Source organism: Rosa rugosa, chromosome 4 (genome assembly GCF_958449725.1).
Source record: "Rosa rugosa chromosome 4, drRosRugo1.1, whole genome shotgun sequence".
Taxonomy (NCBI): Eukaryota; Viridiplantae; Streptophyta; class Magnoliopsida; order Rosales; family Rosaceae; genus Rosa; species Rosa rugosa.
Genome location: NC_084823.1, coordinates 31,082,818 through 31,100,034, shown reverse-complemented (window position 1 = coordinate 31,100,034; position 17,217 = coordinate 31,082,818). Strand labels below are relative to the sequence as shown.

Here is a 17,217-nt window from a genome sequence, read left to right as displayed (position 1 = left end):
CATACCTCATGATTTGCATTATAAAAACAGAAAATTGTATGTTCGTTTCAATCATCATTTTTTGTTCTACTTGCAAAATGGGTCCTCTATCGAAAACTATGATTCCCCTTGTGCTGTTGTTCTGCATCCTCACAACCACCATTGAGCACACACATGCTCTTACGTTTTGCAAAATATTTCGATGCCCAAAGGACACCACCGTTAGAGTAACCAACCGTTTGGAAAGCAAGGAGGTCCTGACCGTCCACTGTAAATCGAAAGATGATGACATCGGTGAACAAAAACTTGTGTTTTATAACGACTTTCAATTCAAGTTTAAGACAGATTTAGGCATAGTGTATAGCAGGACATTATTCTTTTGTAGCTTTCAATGGGGGAATGAATTCAAAAGGGTCGATATCTTCATTGCTAACAGGGATCATTGCACTGAATGCTTTTGGGATGTCTATGAAAGAGGCCCGTGTTTGGAATATAACCAAGGTCAAGTTGGTTATTGCCTACCGTGGAAGTAATCGGACCCCTACATAGGAATAGAGGAGATAGCTATAGCTAGAGTTCACTGTGTTCTGAGATTGATTGCCAAGAACTCCCAGCAGTTTTAAAATAAACGACCAGGATTTTGTACTCTAGCCAGTTCATAGTCAATAAATCTTCCTATCAATTGCATCGCAAATTGTCTCTCATTATCTTTTCGTAGGGTCGTTAGAACTTTAAAATTCAGAAATATAATTAGTTTTTATGAAATTTTACTATATATTTATACGGAAGACCAAATGATTCTCGGCTAGATCAACAACTCTCTCACCACCTGGTCTTCCTTGGCTAGGGGATTTATTTATTTTTTTATTTTATTATTATTTTTTTTATCATTGAAAATTTCATTCATAACTTGAGAAACTTGCATAAAAAACTATATAATGACCTCTTTAAACCCCACCAAAACAGGCAAGAAAGAGTACCACACTCCATTACAAACTTAAAACATAACTACTTTGCGCATCTACTATAATTTGACTGAGCCACTCCGGCGTCATCCTCAACCAAAATGCCGATTTTGCGACACAATGTGTCGCTTTGTTACTGTTTCTAGGGACGTAGCCCCAACTAACTGATTGAAAAAGACCGAGTGAAAACTTTGCTTTCTTCACCAACTCACCATCTGGACTCAAATCCTCATCAAGAGCTGCCAATGCCTTGAAAACCATTTGTGCATCCCTTTCACTTCCGAGTGTGAGAACCCAGCCTGCAAACAGAAATGGAGTCCATTCACAAGCGCCATGGTCTCACATGTCTGTGGACTAGGGAAACCAATCCCCGGCGTAGTAAGCATACCCAAACACACCCCATAGTGATCTCTACAGACCGCTCCTTGCCAAACCTATCAGATTCTGAATTAATTGAACCATCTACAATCAATTTGACGAAACCTGGGATTGGGTACCTCCACTGCAGCTGACATAACCTGGCCGAGAATCGTAAACTTGTTACGGACAGCTTATGAGAACTATACGTGGTAACCTTAGTATTGTGAAAATGAGTTTTGATTTCAAGTTTAAAATGAGTTTTTATTTTAAATCTCAAACTTTTTTAATCTTGAGTGTCTCGATCGATCATACATGGGCGTGCTGGCACTTAAAAAAAATGTTGTTTTTTTTCTCTCACTTTCTTTTGTCGAAAGAAAAAAAAAAAAAAAAACTATCTATTTCCCAAATTTCTTCTTTCTTCTGTTATCAGAGTTGCATATAATTTACACGTTGAGCTACTTTGATATCTGTCATACTGTGGTCATACACAAAAGATGAGCTGTAAGAGATAGGAACTATCGCCTGCGAAAATAACTGTTGTGGTCACCAAACTAGCTTCTTATTGTTGTGATGGTACAGATGGCCGATCTTGTTGCTGCTCCCTGAGCACACATCTCGAAGGGGGACCAAAAATGCTCAACACCACCTGCAATCAAAATGATGTCAAGCACTAGTTACTTGCGGAATGAAATAAAATACGAGTGCATGAATTTGTTACAGAAAACTAAATGATTTAATTGCATCAAGGATGGCAAGGACATGCTGGCAAAAATGTACTACTTACCGGCAAAAATACAAGCCCATGTAAGAAACCAAGAAGAACTAGTGCTAGATACATTTGAAAGTAATACACCTGCAAAACAAACGATGAAAGTTATGAAAGGCTGAAGACAGTAATGGTCAGTGTAACTGAATATCGATACTTAAAAAAATTAGTACCACAAAGACTTCTGTTCTCGAGAAACAAAGTACAATAACCCCAACTAACTTCGTGAGTGTGATTCCACTGCAAAAGCATAATTTTGTTAGACAATCATACAGAAATGGCAATGTAAAGTCAGAGAAAGTTATACATCTTAAACACTACAGATGGTCTAAGAGAAGCATAAGGAAAGAAGCAGGAACTTTTGTGCAGCAACCACGACAGTTGAAATATGTATTTACAACACATGGTCAATATCTTTAAGCAATATCTTTAAGCACAGAAACTAGGTATGAAGTGAAACTATTGATTATATACTGCGTTTTCGTAGGAAAACTTAACAAATTTGCATATGCCTTAGGGATCTGAACATCAGCTTTTTGCAGTCTGTTAAAATTGCATCAAGATAATATATACATATGGCTTAGTGATCTGAACAACAGCTCTTCGCAAATAAAATCCATCCTCCACCAAAGAAAAACAAAAGCAAAGGTACCTGAAGACAGATGCACCCATTGTACCCAGAGCCTCCTTTGTTCGTTGATCTCTATCTCCTGTGCTAACCTGTGCGAGAAATATTCAATACAAACTAGGAGATGAAACGCACCAATGAATACTAAAAATAACTCAAAAGTCAATTTAACCTCTTCCCACCACCCAAAAAAAAAAAATGTCAATCTAAAGCCATTTCAGTGTTTGCAAGAACTACATTTTAAATTTAAATTAGTATCTGGTTTTTGTTTTTTTCTCTTCCATAACTCTAGCTTCACTGACCGAGAATATGGGCACATAATTGCCCTTTATCTTGAAATGGAATGGCTAGGGTCAGAACCTAGCGCATTTCAATATCAAATCCTTCTTCAAGAAGGGAATAGCAAGCAGTAAACATAAATATTTAATAGAGTAACACTGACCGAGAAAGCATGTGTCATATGCACACAAAACTCAACAGAAATGCCCACTGCCATAACAAGGTTAACAACAGAGACTGCATTTAATTGAATGTGAAGAATTGCCATCACGCCCTGTAGAAGGTTGTCTTGTCAGCATTTATGTTAACAAAAGTTTTTTATTCTTAGAAGAGAAATTTTAAGAAGGAAGGATCACCATGAGATCTACAACAATCATTGCCAACACCAATAGGATAATTGCTGAACTCCACAAGCTACAAAATAAATTTTGAAGACGGGTCAATATACCATCCATAAGGAATACCTCTATCTACTTAACTAAGAAAGCTGAACACCACAAGTAGTTTTTCTTGCAATTAAACTACGGGTTAAGAGTATCAACACTGACCTGCATGTGATGACTAGGCAAACGATAAATACAGCACCTGGTAAAACATAAAATATCAAGACTATTCTTCACTAAAACCATATTGTATCAGATGTACATATAAAAAAAATTATATGCAAGTTCACGGTAGACTCCAGGCTGCAAGAGAGGTAAATTTTAGTTCTGTGAACATTCATTTGTTTGAGTTAAAGAAAAATGATTTTTTAGAGTTCTCATGTATAGTGTTTTAGATATTAATTATGTAGCACATATCTAAATTGTCATTGCAAACGAAAGATAACTAACCAATAGCTATAGAAAGGCTCATAAGTGCTGTTTTCCAAATATCAAGGTACTGCTCAAAGAACATGTAAAACACTGAATATGGGAATATCTCGATCTGTAACAACAAAGAAACATCAGTTCAGTAGACATACAAACAGAAGCACCAGTGGCTAACCAGTACTAGATTCTAAGTAATCTGGCTCAACTATTGCATACTAGATAACTCAATGAAAATTGTGCACCAGTGGCTTACAGAAAATGGCTATTCTACCGAAATTAAGTGGAAAGATCCAGCTTTGACGGTCAAATAACCAAAAATGATGTATAAATACTCTTTCCAGAAGCGAGAAATGAACCGTCTATGAAAAGAGACTGTTGTACCCTCACTGTTAATCTTTAAAAAAGGATATTGTTTTCAAACTTCTCAAAAAGAAGTCACTGTGCATACTTTCCATATGGGTCAGTTCATCAAGAGAATAATATTGGTTTTAGTTAAAAGAGCCAAGCAATTCACATCCACATGTAGGCATGATTATATAATACATACATCATCGTTACATTTATGGCAATACAAATTTTGCTGAAACTTGTATTCCTTGCTTTACGTTATCAAAATGGCATGTTAAATATCAATCAACACAGCAAGGAGTTTTGAAATCTTACCTTCAAAGAATCAGAAACTCTAGAACAGAGCTCTCGAGCAGCCCTCATTGAGTTTACATAGTCAATCTAGAACAAATTAAGAACAATTAAACTATGGGACTCAATTTGATAAAACATAACATGCCAAAAAAAAAACTCAATTTGATAAAACATAACAGGCCAAAAAAAAAACAGACGATTGAAATTTTGTTTCTATTAATCATAGATCTCTCCATACCTGTTTGTTGAGAGGTGTATGATATGTACGAAATGATGACGCTTGAATAATGCCACTTTCATAGCCTAATGATAAGTAAATCAAATGGCAAGCCAATGAGATCTTTTTGTTAAATAAATCAATTCGGAAGTTATCATAAAGCAAAATACCCAATTCACAAACCTTTCAATTCCACACTGCTAGTGTAAGCTCCATGGCCACCTTTAGCACAATCTGAAGAGGGCAGAGCATCGAGGAACCATGGAAGTTTTTCTTCAAATTGTGTGGTCGATGGACGACCATTATGCAGATCCGAGTGACGAAAACACTGACAACTCCAAAAATAAAAATCAGAAATGATACAGATGGTAGATTCACTTAGAGCATTTTCCATTGTGCAGTGCATTTCAATTACCGTGGTACAATCTTTGCACACTCCACCCAGGCTACAGGAACCATCAGAGGAAGAACAGCAAGGAGGCTGGCAGAAAGTTAATTTTAGTATCAATGAGATTACAGATACCTAACAGAACAACATGAACTGGGGTATACAGGATGTCTAAGATGACAGGAGCAGCATGGTATAGTTACTCTCCTTTTTAAATATTTATTCTTGCAAGCAACTATGTAATTAATGCAAGACGCATATGTAATATTAATCATTAGTAAAAATAAAATATAGAATAAGGATATATATACAAGAACAAGTCCCAATGACATGGCAGAATAATTTAACTACTAATAGAAGGTCAGTTGATTGATATGCTAAACTAAAATAACACGATACTGTTCCACATTTCCAAAAAAAAAAAAAATGAAGAGAAAAATGCAAGTTTTGATCTAATAGAAATTCCAAAGATCAGACCATGATTTTTTCTTTTGGAAAACCAGACCATGATTTCATATTTATACTAAAAACTACAATTTATCATCACCATTAACCCTGACTTCATACTATACTACACATCTACACCAAAAAAATCAGAGTATCATTACCTGATCATCAGGAGGACAATAAGTTGCATTTGTGAACTTCCGACAGCACCCAAAAGCTTCTGGGGAAATCCACACAAGAAAATCATCAAGCCATGAAGCAGCAGGCTTAGCAATGTAACTTGATTCTGGAATTAAGGATGCTCTTGCAATCTGCATAAGCAAAGGACTAATTATACAGACTTAGAAGACGGTTTACATTTGCATACACACAAAAAGAAAATTCATATACATGCACAACAACAATTCAAACACATACATACAAAGGAACATTTCAAGTGCATACAAAACAGACTGAGAATACAAACTCACAAGTTTGGAAGTAAAGATACTCATGCATCTGCAGAAGCATAGAACAGAAAAGCCACAACATATTTATTGACCACAGAAGCAACCACAAACAGATAGTGTGGAGATTAGGGCACAAATCAGGTTGAAAAAAGCATCACAAAAATGCAACACAAATATGGCCCTTATTGTCTGAAGTCTGAACCACCCTGCTGCCTGTTCAAAGGACAAAAAGAAAATTTATCCAAGCTTGAGCACGTTGCAGTCGGCTCGAGGATCATGAGAAAGTGATTCCATGAGCTCCAGTGTGGCGGCAAGAATCATTAGATTTTGATGCATTTTCAGTCCACTTTGGTATTTACTCCAACTGGATTAGGACTATGTCAATGCGATTTAGGATTTTAGGAAGCCTATAAATGACTATTTGAGATACTAACCTCTGGAAGGTAGTTTTATATCTTTTTAGGTCAAAACGTAATCAATAGAGAAAAAAGGCCTGGTAAGTTGAGAGACTGAGCTTTGCATGTAATAGGGATTCTCTATGAAGAAGGGTTGAGAGAAGTGAGAGATTACATAGTGTGAGGAAGAACCTATTTCTTCTTAATCATAATGAAGGTCATTGTAGTCATCACCCGTAAATATAGCCATTTGTGGTAACAATTGCCTTTCTGATTGCTTTGCATTTATTTTGCATGGTGCATCTTGAACTAGGTTTATATAATCTTGGGAAGTTGGGCCAGTAATTTGATTGGCGAATCTCCTAATAGACAGAGAAGTGAAGGTTATGGATGGAAAAATACGGAGTGTTCTTACTTCTTACCTTATCCCTTTTCATATTGCAAATTCAGTAGCGTGGGTTGTTAATTAAAGACTCAACAGACATAAATTCCAAAGTCACGGTCCATAGAAAAGAGAACACATAACTAACATATTAAAACTACAACCTAAACAACATTACATATTTCATTAAACACTGTATATAATTACAAACAAATGAAGCCCAAATACTTTTGTTACTAGTTCTTAAGTCAGTTTAACACAATGACAAAATGCAACCACCTCAAGTAAGAAAGATGCTTCAAAACAAAGAAACATTATGATGTGCTATGGTTATCAGATCCAATTGAACAGTGCCTGAAAGCTAAGACTAAACCTTTCATCAAAGAAAAATGGACTTAGGTCTTACCTCATTCAAAAGAGAATCTGAATCGCATTGGCTAATGGAGCACAATTGGTTTGTATGTCTTGATTCTGAACTGAGGTGCCGAGGAACATCAGCAGGGAGAACATTTTCAAATGATGGAAGCATTAAGATAGGTGGTGTACATAAAACAAATACCAAAACTAATATATTTATGAACCTTCACACTATTAACAAAGGAATTATAGAATGTAAGGTAAATTTCATGACTGTAAGTAGATATTATCTAAACCAAAAATCCATATGATGCCAATTATTTTAGGAAAAACTCAGTTTGATTCCAGATGACCATCGTTAGACTTTGACATGAAAAAGGCAAACAAAATCCAAAGCACAACATACATTGGAAGGTAAAATTTTCAATGCTTATATGTGATGTGTACTGAAGTACTAACTTTGTCCAAACTACGAGCAGCAATCTCAAGAACCCATGATAAGGTCTATTATATGCATTATCTAGTTCTTGAGGGACATGTTTCAGAAAAACACCATGTCTTGAAAATCAGAAACACCAAAAGTAACACACACACATTATTTGCACTTAATAAAAAAACTGAGTCTTAGAGGTACCTCAAGACAAAACATTTGAAAAGGCATAATAAAAGAAAAGGGGCTACATCAAAGAAAGAGAAAATATGAATGACAGTGAGGTACCTATAGTTGTAGTTCTTCACAACAAAATATAGTGGGGGTCCAATTCGGAGATACTCTGATATATTATTGAAATAACCCTGGAATATATAAAATGAAGTCTTATATCAGACCTGACCCAGAATAATCGATAACATATATGCTCCATAGGTAACTGACATACAGACCTGAAGATAGGAATCTTGGGGAAGAACAATTTTTTGTTCCAAACCAGGCTGAATTCTGGTGCACAACGCCTAGAAGGTTTGAACACTCAAAACTTAACTCAATAAATGTATAAGAAAAAACAGCAACATGGAGATTTACATAATCAGATAAGATAGAGGAAAACTCAGAACTCACAATGCTAGCCAGTGAAAACGCAACAAAAATGGAAATGACAACTATCTTAACAACCCAAACACTTAGAATGGGAGCATGGATTTCCTGAAAAAGCAAAAGAAAACCCAACACAGTTAGAAATTTATGTAAGCAGTTTACCATGAAAAAGTCTTTGCTAATCATAGAGAAAAAATTAACTCACAGAACCTTTAAATAAAAACGAAAAATCATTTAAATGCTAAGGCAGCATGCGGTAGCATTGTAGTAACTTGTGTTCTAAAATTTAAACCTAAAAATGATCGCAATTTATGGCTACCCTGGTAGTTCCAGATTGCATTAATTCATTCCTTTCAGACTATTTACCAAGATAGTTAACTGGTCTCAAGTTATAATACACTGCTCTAACAAATGACTTAATCAGAAGAAACAATCACCTTCATATAGCGTGCCAGCAAACCGGGTTTTCTTTCTTCAATGCCTAGATAAGACAGCATTCAGATTCAGATCAGACAATTTAATTTAACAAATTTTTTTACAAAACAAACAACAACAACAAACAGTATGACGTTTAGAGTCTTATACAGCACGAGCAATAAGGATAATGTATCAATCAGATGTATGTGATAAAACAATTCTGATACCTTTATCAGAGTTGGTATATGATGAAACTTTCAAACATGGGAAACAATCAACCCTATTATCCTCAGTTCGGCGAAAATCAAGAACAATCAGAGCTACAAAAGCAGTAACTTGAAGGAGGAAGTCCAAAAGAACAGCTAGTGCTGCAGAGTGAATGTAAAAGATTAAGTCTGAAGAATAGGCCTGAGATAAGGAAAACAAAAACAAAATATAGAAATATTTCAACAAAAATCATAATAGATAAAAATGTCTGACCAGCAAACATGGAGAACACACGACAAGCTGGCATAGGAATAAAGCTGCCAACCGCAAATGCTAAAACTTCTGATAGACTAGCAAGAGTTATGGATGGTCCAACTTCCACAAGTGCATTGCTTATTCGCCCTTCTAAAGGTAACGTCAATGGTTGCCGTTTGACAGCATGAACCAGTATACACATATTATCTACCCCAACCTATAAGATGAGATAGTGCAGAATACTATAAGCTACAACTAAATCTATGAGAGATATTTTGTTACACATAATTTGGAAAACCATAATTTCAAATTCCAAATTCATGTATTTGACTACCATGTAACTAAAGCATGTATTCAAGCTTCAATACATGGTAATCATATACATAAATTCATGCCATCAGAGGTATATACACTGTTCGAGGAACTTACAGCTAGAACAAGAAATGGGATGACTTCCATAATAATAAGGGTAGATTTAACTCCAATGGCACTGAAAAATCCCACTGATCCAAGAACGGAAAGCATGACAAGAACAACTCCAGAGAGACCTAGCAATACCTAGCATTCAACCATAAGAAAGTATAATGATATAAGTAATGTGCCAATTGTCAACCTAGAGAACTATCGCAAAAATAAAATGCAATTTTCCAGTCCACCGAAACGCACTGAAACTAAGTGAAATACCTTCGATGAAATGTAAAAGGAAGACAAACGAGGAGAGTCACCCAAAGTAAGAGAAATATAAGCGAACATCACAAGATAGCTTATCTGCAATGATATAGGAAACCACAACAAATCAGAAACAGTCCACGATATTACATCAAGAACAGTATTCATGAATTACAGAATGTCAGATCTTTTAGTGTAAAAGGAAAAAGCAACCCAACATGAAACAGAGAAACCACGCACCAATATTGTAATAGCATCTGCAGTGCTTTCTCTCTTAAGTTCTTCTTCAACGGAACTCTCCGATGAGAAAGATAGTGTTAAGTTTTTAGATTGCACCATTTGCAACAGCTCAGCCTATACAAATGCAATACAAATCTTAGACTTCAAAACAATAAATTGTCCATTTTCATACTGAATAAGCAGGAAAAAACAATTACACAAAGCTAAACTATAACTGAATGACAGAGAAGTAAACCTTTGCCAACTCAATAAAGGCCTTCTCCCATGCCACTGCTCTTTCAGTTTCATTCCCCTCTTTATTAATAGCATTGTTTACAGGATAAGTTATTATAAATGCTGATGCCTGTTTTGGAAATATCAAAATGGTTATCAAAGACTCCAAGACTCAATCTTGCTTTCAACTTGAAATGAATTAAAATAGACTCAAGTTCAGGAAAAAAAAAAAAGGATAAAATCATTACCTCGGAATAGTTTTTCCCAGAGAAACCACCTAAAGCAGTGCTGGGATCAAGAGGAGCTTTATATGCACTCATACATTTGTCAGCAGAGGAATAGTGCTTGAAGTGACAGAACAAAAATGTCAATTGCCTTGTCAAGAATATCACCATACTTCTTTTGAGAAAATTGAAAGAACAAAAAACAAGCAAGCAAACTGTATATAGAACAAGCTGCAGAGAAATCTAAGCATTTTAAGCCGTGGCTGATCATCACACCAGATGATTGGCCTATCTAGAAAAAGGAATATATGGCCAGAATTATCTCTGCTTTCTTATTTTTCTGAAAATTTATGAGAAACTAGACAGTACAGGTCAAGCATACGACTGATAGCAAATGAACATATTCTAGACAAACAGTAAGAGCAGTAACAGATGTACCAGTATCCTCAACTCAGCTTTAAATGAAATTACAAACGATTAAATCATAGTCCCAATCTTTAGGTAACTATGTATTATAGATAAGGCAGGACTAGTAGAAACGCACCACTATCCAATTCCTTTATCTATCATCCTGGAACTCTACTATGAACAGTAAAACAATTATATTGCAGGCACAAGTTTTATCCCTGATGATATTTGATATTCAATTTGATATAATGTACTCCACTAGTAGCTTACACCAAAAATGGCAGCCCCGCAAAAAGCAAAAAAATATTGAGTAAAGCTTTTGCAAGTGTTCAATATCAAACTACAGAGGAAAAAACAGTAGATTCTCATTTCAAAAAAAAAAAAAACAGTAGATTCACACTTCAGATAATATGCAGATGGGGATTAAGAATGTACCTCAAAACAATACGTTAGGTGTTCAATCCCACCATAATTGTCAAAATTTTCAGGATCCAATTTGAAATACTGGTACCATGAAGATAATGAAAGGAGAATGTTAGGCACAATTTCAAACATAGGTGCACCATCTAGGGCCAAAATTCAACACAGATTAAGAAAGTGTAAATTCCTATCAAGATGCAATAATTTGAATTAAAATGAAGAAATTCTTGATATAAACTCTTAACAAAAGGGAAACAGACATTATCAATGCAAATGCATGCCAATCAAGGGCACAATGCATACAACAAACAACAAGGCTACTTTAGAAGAAGTTTAGGAGCAGGTTCACATAAAAATAGGGTATCCTAGAAACATAGTTATTTTTGTTTACATGGATATGACATTGGAGAAAAGATGTGGTTTGAAGACTAAAGATGGGTTATTCCTTGAGGCTTTAAAATACTTATGTGTACTTAAAAGCACCTAAAGATTTTCCAACTGTGATTCACATTTAAATAAAAGTAAGAAAACTTGCAAGTTTGAGTTTTTAAATTTAACATAGATGAAAAATTGGTCATCCAAATGAAGACCATAAACAGAGTTCTACCTGTATGACACTTTGACTGGCGCAATCTTGGTCTAGTGGCTTCATGCAGATATCAGCAAGAGATATCATTGACCCAGAATAATTTGCTTTAATTCCGTCAACCTGCCAGAGATGGGTGATAAAGATTAGAAATATTTTTGTTGCACATCAAATGCAGAAAAGACAAAAAGCAATAGAACAGAATACACAACAAGATATATTCATCTCATACAGCCTATCCAACGGTAATAAATGGTTCTCAATTGCAACACTTCTAGAAAGAACAAATACCTTTTTTTGTATCTCAAAAAGTAACTTGATGTTGTCCTCCGTCACAATACTAGGTGACTTACCATGCTTGGCATCTGGTATTGTTGCTAATATAAGCTGCGAAAAATACGAGGTGACATAAGTTTCTGTAAAGATTTAGAGCCAGATGATATTGTCTCACCGAATCACAAAGCACCAATAATTTCACTTCTGCTACAGAGGACTTCTCATGCCAACAATAAGTAATAATTGTAAATTATGATGATGCAGCTGTTGACTCTATGCTTCTTTTACCTTCCAATTATATTAGCTATATCAGTTAACATGCATGCAAAACACCATCTTCCAAAGCACAACATCTCATAAAACGATACGAAGAGAGTGCAACAACATTGAACCTGCTCAATTCTGTAAAAAGGGGCTAGGTGACTATCAAAAAATTGCTTCTCCTCTGCTGCTTTACTCCCTGGCCCTACCCATAGCTGATACAGTACATAAACATAAGTTAAACAGATGTAAAAGTCTGATGAAAACCTACAATTACATGAAATGCAACCTTGTACTTTCTAGTAGCTTCAAAAACTGCAACACGCATACAAGAGTTTGGAAAGCTAAATGCCAACTACGGAAACCATTTTGGAGTGTTCACTATAGCCAACAAATGAATTGAAAACTATCTTCACATGATTTGAAACTGATCATCTTCATTAGTTTTGCAGACATGTTCCATTCTACAATTCCACATTCAGGCATAGTTCCTTGAGGGCGAGTAAAGCTATTAATAAATAACCAAGATGACTAAATTTTTTTCTCACAGTAGTGCATTCAAGCACAAATCACCATTATAAACGCTCGTACAATGCTACATAACTTAAGAGAACTCTTCAAATGCCAAACGAACCTTCTCAGGCCTTGTTTCCACCTTGAAACGGACAAGACCAAGACAAAGTAGAAGAACTATAGCAGACGATGAACCCAACACTGTGATTGGATTTCTAGCAACCCACTTCCCATATCCCCTGGGCATCAAATTGTTATTTATAAGTTAAAACCCATTCTGCATTAACTGACAATAGCTGGATTTTATCAATAATTCTACAAGCAATAATGGCATGACCAGTCACCTATAAAATTTTGACATGTATCCTTGCACAATTGAAAGTTGGACACTGCTTCTCATGTGGGGAGGATCTTCAAGAACCTAGTCATCAACAATTTCAGTCTAAAGAAAGTTAAGATAAGAGCAACCTACAGAGAGCTAAAGAGTATGCAAGTCAAATAATTGAGCACAAGTACAGAAAAGAAGTTCATGATGTGATTAGACTGCAGAAAGCTAAAGAGGATGACAATACCACTAGAATTGACCATAGATTTTAGACAATTTTTTACTGGGGTGGTCAAGAATTATGCAGAAATAGAAAGGGGAAAAAATAAAGTAGAAGAAACTCAGTTAAACAGGATATTCCAGTTTGGTAAAGAAGTAAGCTAAACTGAAGACAAGAAAATTCCCTAGTCATATCCCAGTTATGTGAATAGCTCAAAATTCTTCATAATTAGACAAGAAAATCTGAAACTCGACATAAAATTGACAACAGAATTCTGCATATTAGGCAAAGTCAGTATGCAGAGCTCCGAGAGTGAGACAGATGAGTTCAGGAATGCCATCTCATCCATAAAACCTTGCAGCGGGATAAGATGCAGCCGATAGAAATGGCATATGGCTAAATGCACCATACAAATCGTATATAAGTGTGAAATGATGAACTTGTCACCCATACACATAAATTATAGAATTCAGAACACGCACATGTACATATATGCATTGGAAAGGGTGGAAAATTGGTTTGCACCTGCATTGGAGGATTCTCATTCTTCTCCCTGCTTATAGACTGAACTTCGCCATCATCCATTACATTATTCCACAACGGTTTTTTCCTAGAAGCCGGGGTTTGCTTCCTAGTCCGATTAAACAAACCCCACCCAAAAAACACAGAAACCAGTACGATATATAGAACGGCGACAGCAAGGTCAATACATTTTGCCTGCAATTGTCACACAAGGAAAGTACATAAATGATGCATCTATAGTATGTAGTTTGACAATGTTCTTCTATGGTACCAAGAGTTCAAAATATTCTACAAGATGCTCTCTCACCTTAATAGAACCAATTTTCACTGTACATGACCCTTTTTTGAGGGAAACTGGAACAGCTGTGTTAGAACAAACTGTGGATGACGGGCAATCACCACAGGAACAGCCCAGTGAATTATCACCACAAGAATAAGTAGATACATTCATAGGTATCATCTCGGATGAGCCAGTAGCATTTGACCGGAATCTAATGGCATATGGAGAACCTGGCAGATTAGGAGCTGCTTGTCTACCGATAAAAGTAAACCACTCTGCAATGATCAATAAAGAAATACAAGTTATTAAACAGCATCAAATGAGAAAAATAAGAAACAAGCACTTGATTGTAAATGACAACAGAAGATCTCCACTGCACAATGTAAATAGCAAGAGTTCTTGAAGGTCTAGAACATGGAACAACAATTAGGAATCTCCAGTCTCGGCTTTGGGATTCAATGGCCAAGCATCCACCTGCTCATGCTAGCCAAACCAAGAGGCAAAGAAGCCAACGTATAATAAATGAGATGATATGGTGTTTTCATGTTGCCAATTGACATCCATCAGCTATTGCAAAATAGCCATGAGTATTGATTCAAAGCAATAATATATGCTTCTGTTTCCATCATAATCCTTCACGAAGGGTAAAATCATACGCGCGTGTGTGTGTGTGTGAGAGAGAGAGAGAGAAGGACAGAGAGAGAGAGAGAGAGAGAGAGAGAATTGCAATTTTCACTTTTCAGAATGCAAGTTTACCTTTAAAATTTTGGGCACCAGCACCAATGAATTCCATAGCTCGAGAATTCATGGTACCAAACTTGACATCCTTGCAGGAGTCATACAACCCCTCACCAAAAGCATCACTTATGTAATAATCAATCCCTCCAACGGTCATATTGTTATTTACCTGAAAAGCAATAAGAATATAACTTTATACTCTTCTACATGCACAGTATTGACTCTCTCCTAGAAGACTTATAATCATAATAACACTGTTAAATTCAAAATGTTAAGAAAGACCAACATTTCTAGTAAAGGCCTGTGTTACATGACAGACATCCTAAAAAAAAAAAAAAATATATATATATATATATATAGTAAATATGAAGAAGGGGACAAGGTGTCCACAGATTAACTCACAATCTTAACAATAACCAATGATCATATACTGGTGGACAGAAGTTTTGTAATCAAACGAATAAATGTTTCTTGCTGCACTTGAGTTCAGGTATATAGATGCTATCAATAGTAATTAAAAATTAGATTGGAGTGGTATGATGGCGTGGGAATATGAAATTTAAAAATAAATAAAAAATAAAAAAATAAAAACCATAATAACATAACCAGGAGATGTGATCAGGGTTTCCTAACCTTGTTTACAGAAGTCACATTGATAAATAAACTCTGATTTGGAGAGCAGGTAAGCTCACAGAAGAGGTTCAAAAAGTTTCTTAAGCATGCTGGACATCCTACAAGAAAGGGAATTGCCTGCGAAAATAGTACACAAGTTAATATATATGTATATGTACATGATATAATTTGGGTGAAGGTGATAAGCCTTCCAACAGCAGAATGAATGACTCTGGTTTGTTGGCAACTTAGCATAGTGTCAACTCTAAACAGTGAAATACTTACTTGCTGAACCGATGTCCGTAATGTGTCAAATTGAGCTGCTGTACAACAGACATTTCCAGTAATTGTTGGACACAAACTTTGGATCTTAGATGAAAGTAAGTCACTTGGCTGGAAGACATGAATTATGTGATCAATGTGTAACTAAAAACCTTAAGAGATCTTCAGTCTGATAGACAGGGTAAATCTCAAAGTACTCAATCAATCATAAAAGAACAGCTTCTGCAATGTACCTTTACAGATGGAGAACCGTACGGACAGTTCAATACTTTTCCATCAGTACGTTTACCACAAATGTCATACATAGCACAATATTCTTCAGAATGCCTTTCCATAAACAAAAGAAAAAAAAAATACGTAAGACGAGAAAAACTCTACTTGTTTCGTCAACTACAGTATATGCAGAATGAGAAAAAAAAAAAGCAAGCACACATTTTCAAGGTATTATATTCATTAGCAATATCAGCAACTCAAAATCGCTACTTCAAAATTCGAATTCCAGGCATTAATAATAAAAAAACAATAAAAATAAAAAGTTTTTTTTTAAAATGAAAAGCAACAGAATCATAGGGACACCGCATGCACAGCCACATCAGCAGCACATCATAAGCAGAGTATGTCAGTGTTTCAACTAAGAACAACATGTGCATCAATTAGCTCATAAAGTGAAAAGTATAAAAAAAAATATTTAAATAACTAAAAAAAGTAATTAACTTTCAGAGTTGTTCTAGTAGCCAAAAATTTAAAGGAAGCCCTCACCTAGTAGCATTGGACTTCATAGAACTCTGAGCAAATGCCAGAGGCAGAATCCATAACACCTGAACATATGAGCATAAAAATGATTCAATTGAGCTAAACAGAGCGATCACCAAAAATAATCAAACCGAAATCAACTGCGATCATGATAATAATTTCGAGTATAAAGCCGGAAATTGAGCTCGAATTCATTTTCCGTTTTCTTCAGCAACGAAAACAAACAAGGAAGCTTTTCTGTGGTGCTTCAGCGTCAAAGCCGCATTAAAATCCGGGAATTGAAGACGGAAAAAAAAGAGAGCACCGAAGTTCGTGCCTGGAAGAGAGAGAGGAATACGACAAGCCGTAGGCGGAGAAGCGCCATTGTCGTCTCCGCGTGAGAGCTCCAGCGTCTGAAGCGAAGCGAAGCGAAGGAAGAGGAAGAAGAAGGGCGACGATTCACCAGTGTTTTTATGGTGCTGTGTGTGAAAGTGGGGGAGAGAGTAGGAGAGGAGAGTCAAAGAGTGCGTATTTATAGTTACTGAGTCTCAGCGTCCTCCTGGCGCTGGCAATTGTACGAGGGCCACAGAGAGGGTGGTGGTTATTTTACGATTCTGCCCTTGCTTTCGGTTGGTTTTGTCGGAGCGTCTGGAATTGTTTTTATTATGGGTTTTTTTTTCAGCCTTTTCAGACCTGAGCTGAGCAGTAGTCACACAGT

The 17,217-nt window shown here is 35.9% G+C and overlaps 1 protein-coding gene across 1 annotated transcript; it reads right to left on the bottom strand.

Moving 5' to 3' along the window:
- Positions 1–1,691: 1,691 nt before the first annotated feature.
- Positions 1,692–17,012, bottom strand: LOC133743216 (uncharacterized). Its single transcript, XM_062171082.1, has 39 exons — positions 16,837–17,012; positions 16,527–16,585; positions 16,001–16,094; positions 15,771–15,878; positions 15,507–15,623; positions 14,892–15,042; positions 14,163–14,410; positions 13,859–14,050; positions 13,133–13,209; positions 12,910–13,027; positions 12,407–12,490; positions 12,030–12,125; positions 11,760–11,861; positions 11,168–11,236; positions 10,349–10,444; positions 10,123–10,230; positions 9,888–10,001; positions 9,663–9,746; positions 9,408–9,536; positions 8,997–9,195; positions 8,744–8,884; positions 8,537–8,580; positions 8,124–8,207; positions 7,949–8,017; positions 7,785–7,861; positions 7,116–7,185; positions 5,645–5,794; positions 5,064–5,129; positions 4,832–4,976; positions 4,670–4,734; positions 4,453–4,518; positions 3,811–3,904; positions 3,526–3,562; positions 3,334–3,391; positions 3,141–3,251; positions 2,723–2,790; positions 2,244–2,310; positions 2,089–2,157; positions 1,692–1,950 (listed from the first exon to the last, which is right to left on the bottom strand). The coding sequence occupies exons 1-39, from the start codon at positions 16,882–16,884 to the stop codon at positions 1,864–1,866; spliced, it is 3,861 nt and encodes a 1,286-aa protein (XP_062027066.1). The 5' UTR covers positions 16,885–17,012; the 3' UTR covers positions 1,692–1,863.
- Positions 17,013–17,217: the final 205 nt, after the last annotated feature.

Excerpts from the sequence above, each read along its gene's own strand:
- LOC133743216 (XM_062171082.1), bottom strand. The coding sequence starts at position 16,884 with ATGGCGCTTCTCCGCCTACGGCTTGTCGTATTCCTCTCTCTCTTCCAG. Across the intron at positions 15,624-15,770 it reads TACGGACATCGGTTCAGCAA|GCAATTCCCTTTCTTGTAGG; the intron begins GTAAGTATTTCA and ends CTATTTTCGCAG. Across the intron at positions 12,491-12,909 it reads TGGAAACAAGGCCTGAGAAG|CTATGGGTAGGGCCAGGGAG; the intron begins GTTCGTTTGGCA and ends GTACTGTATCAG.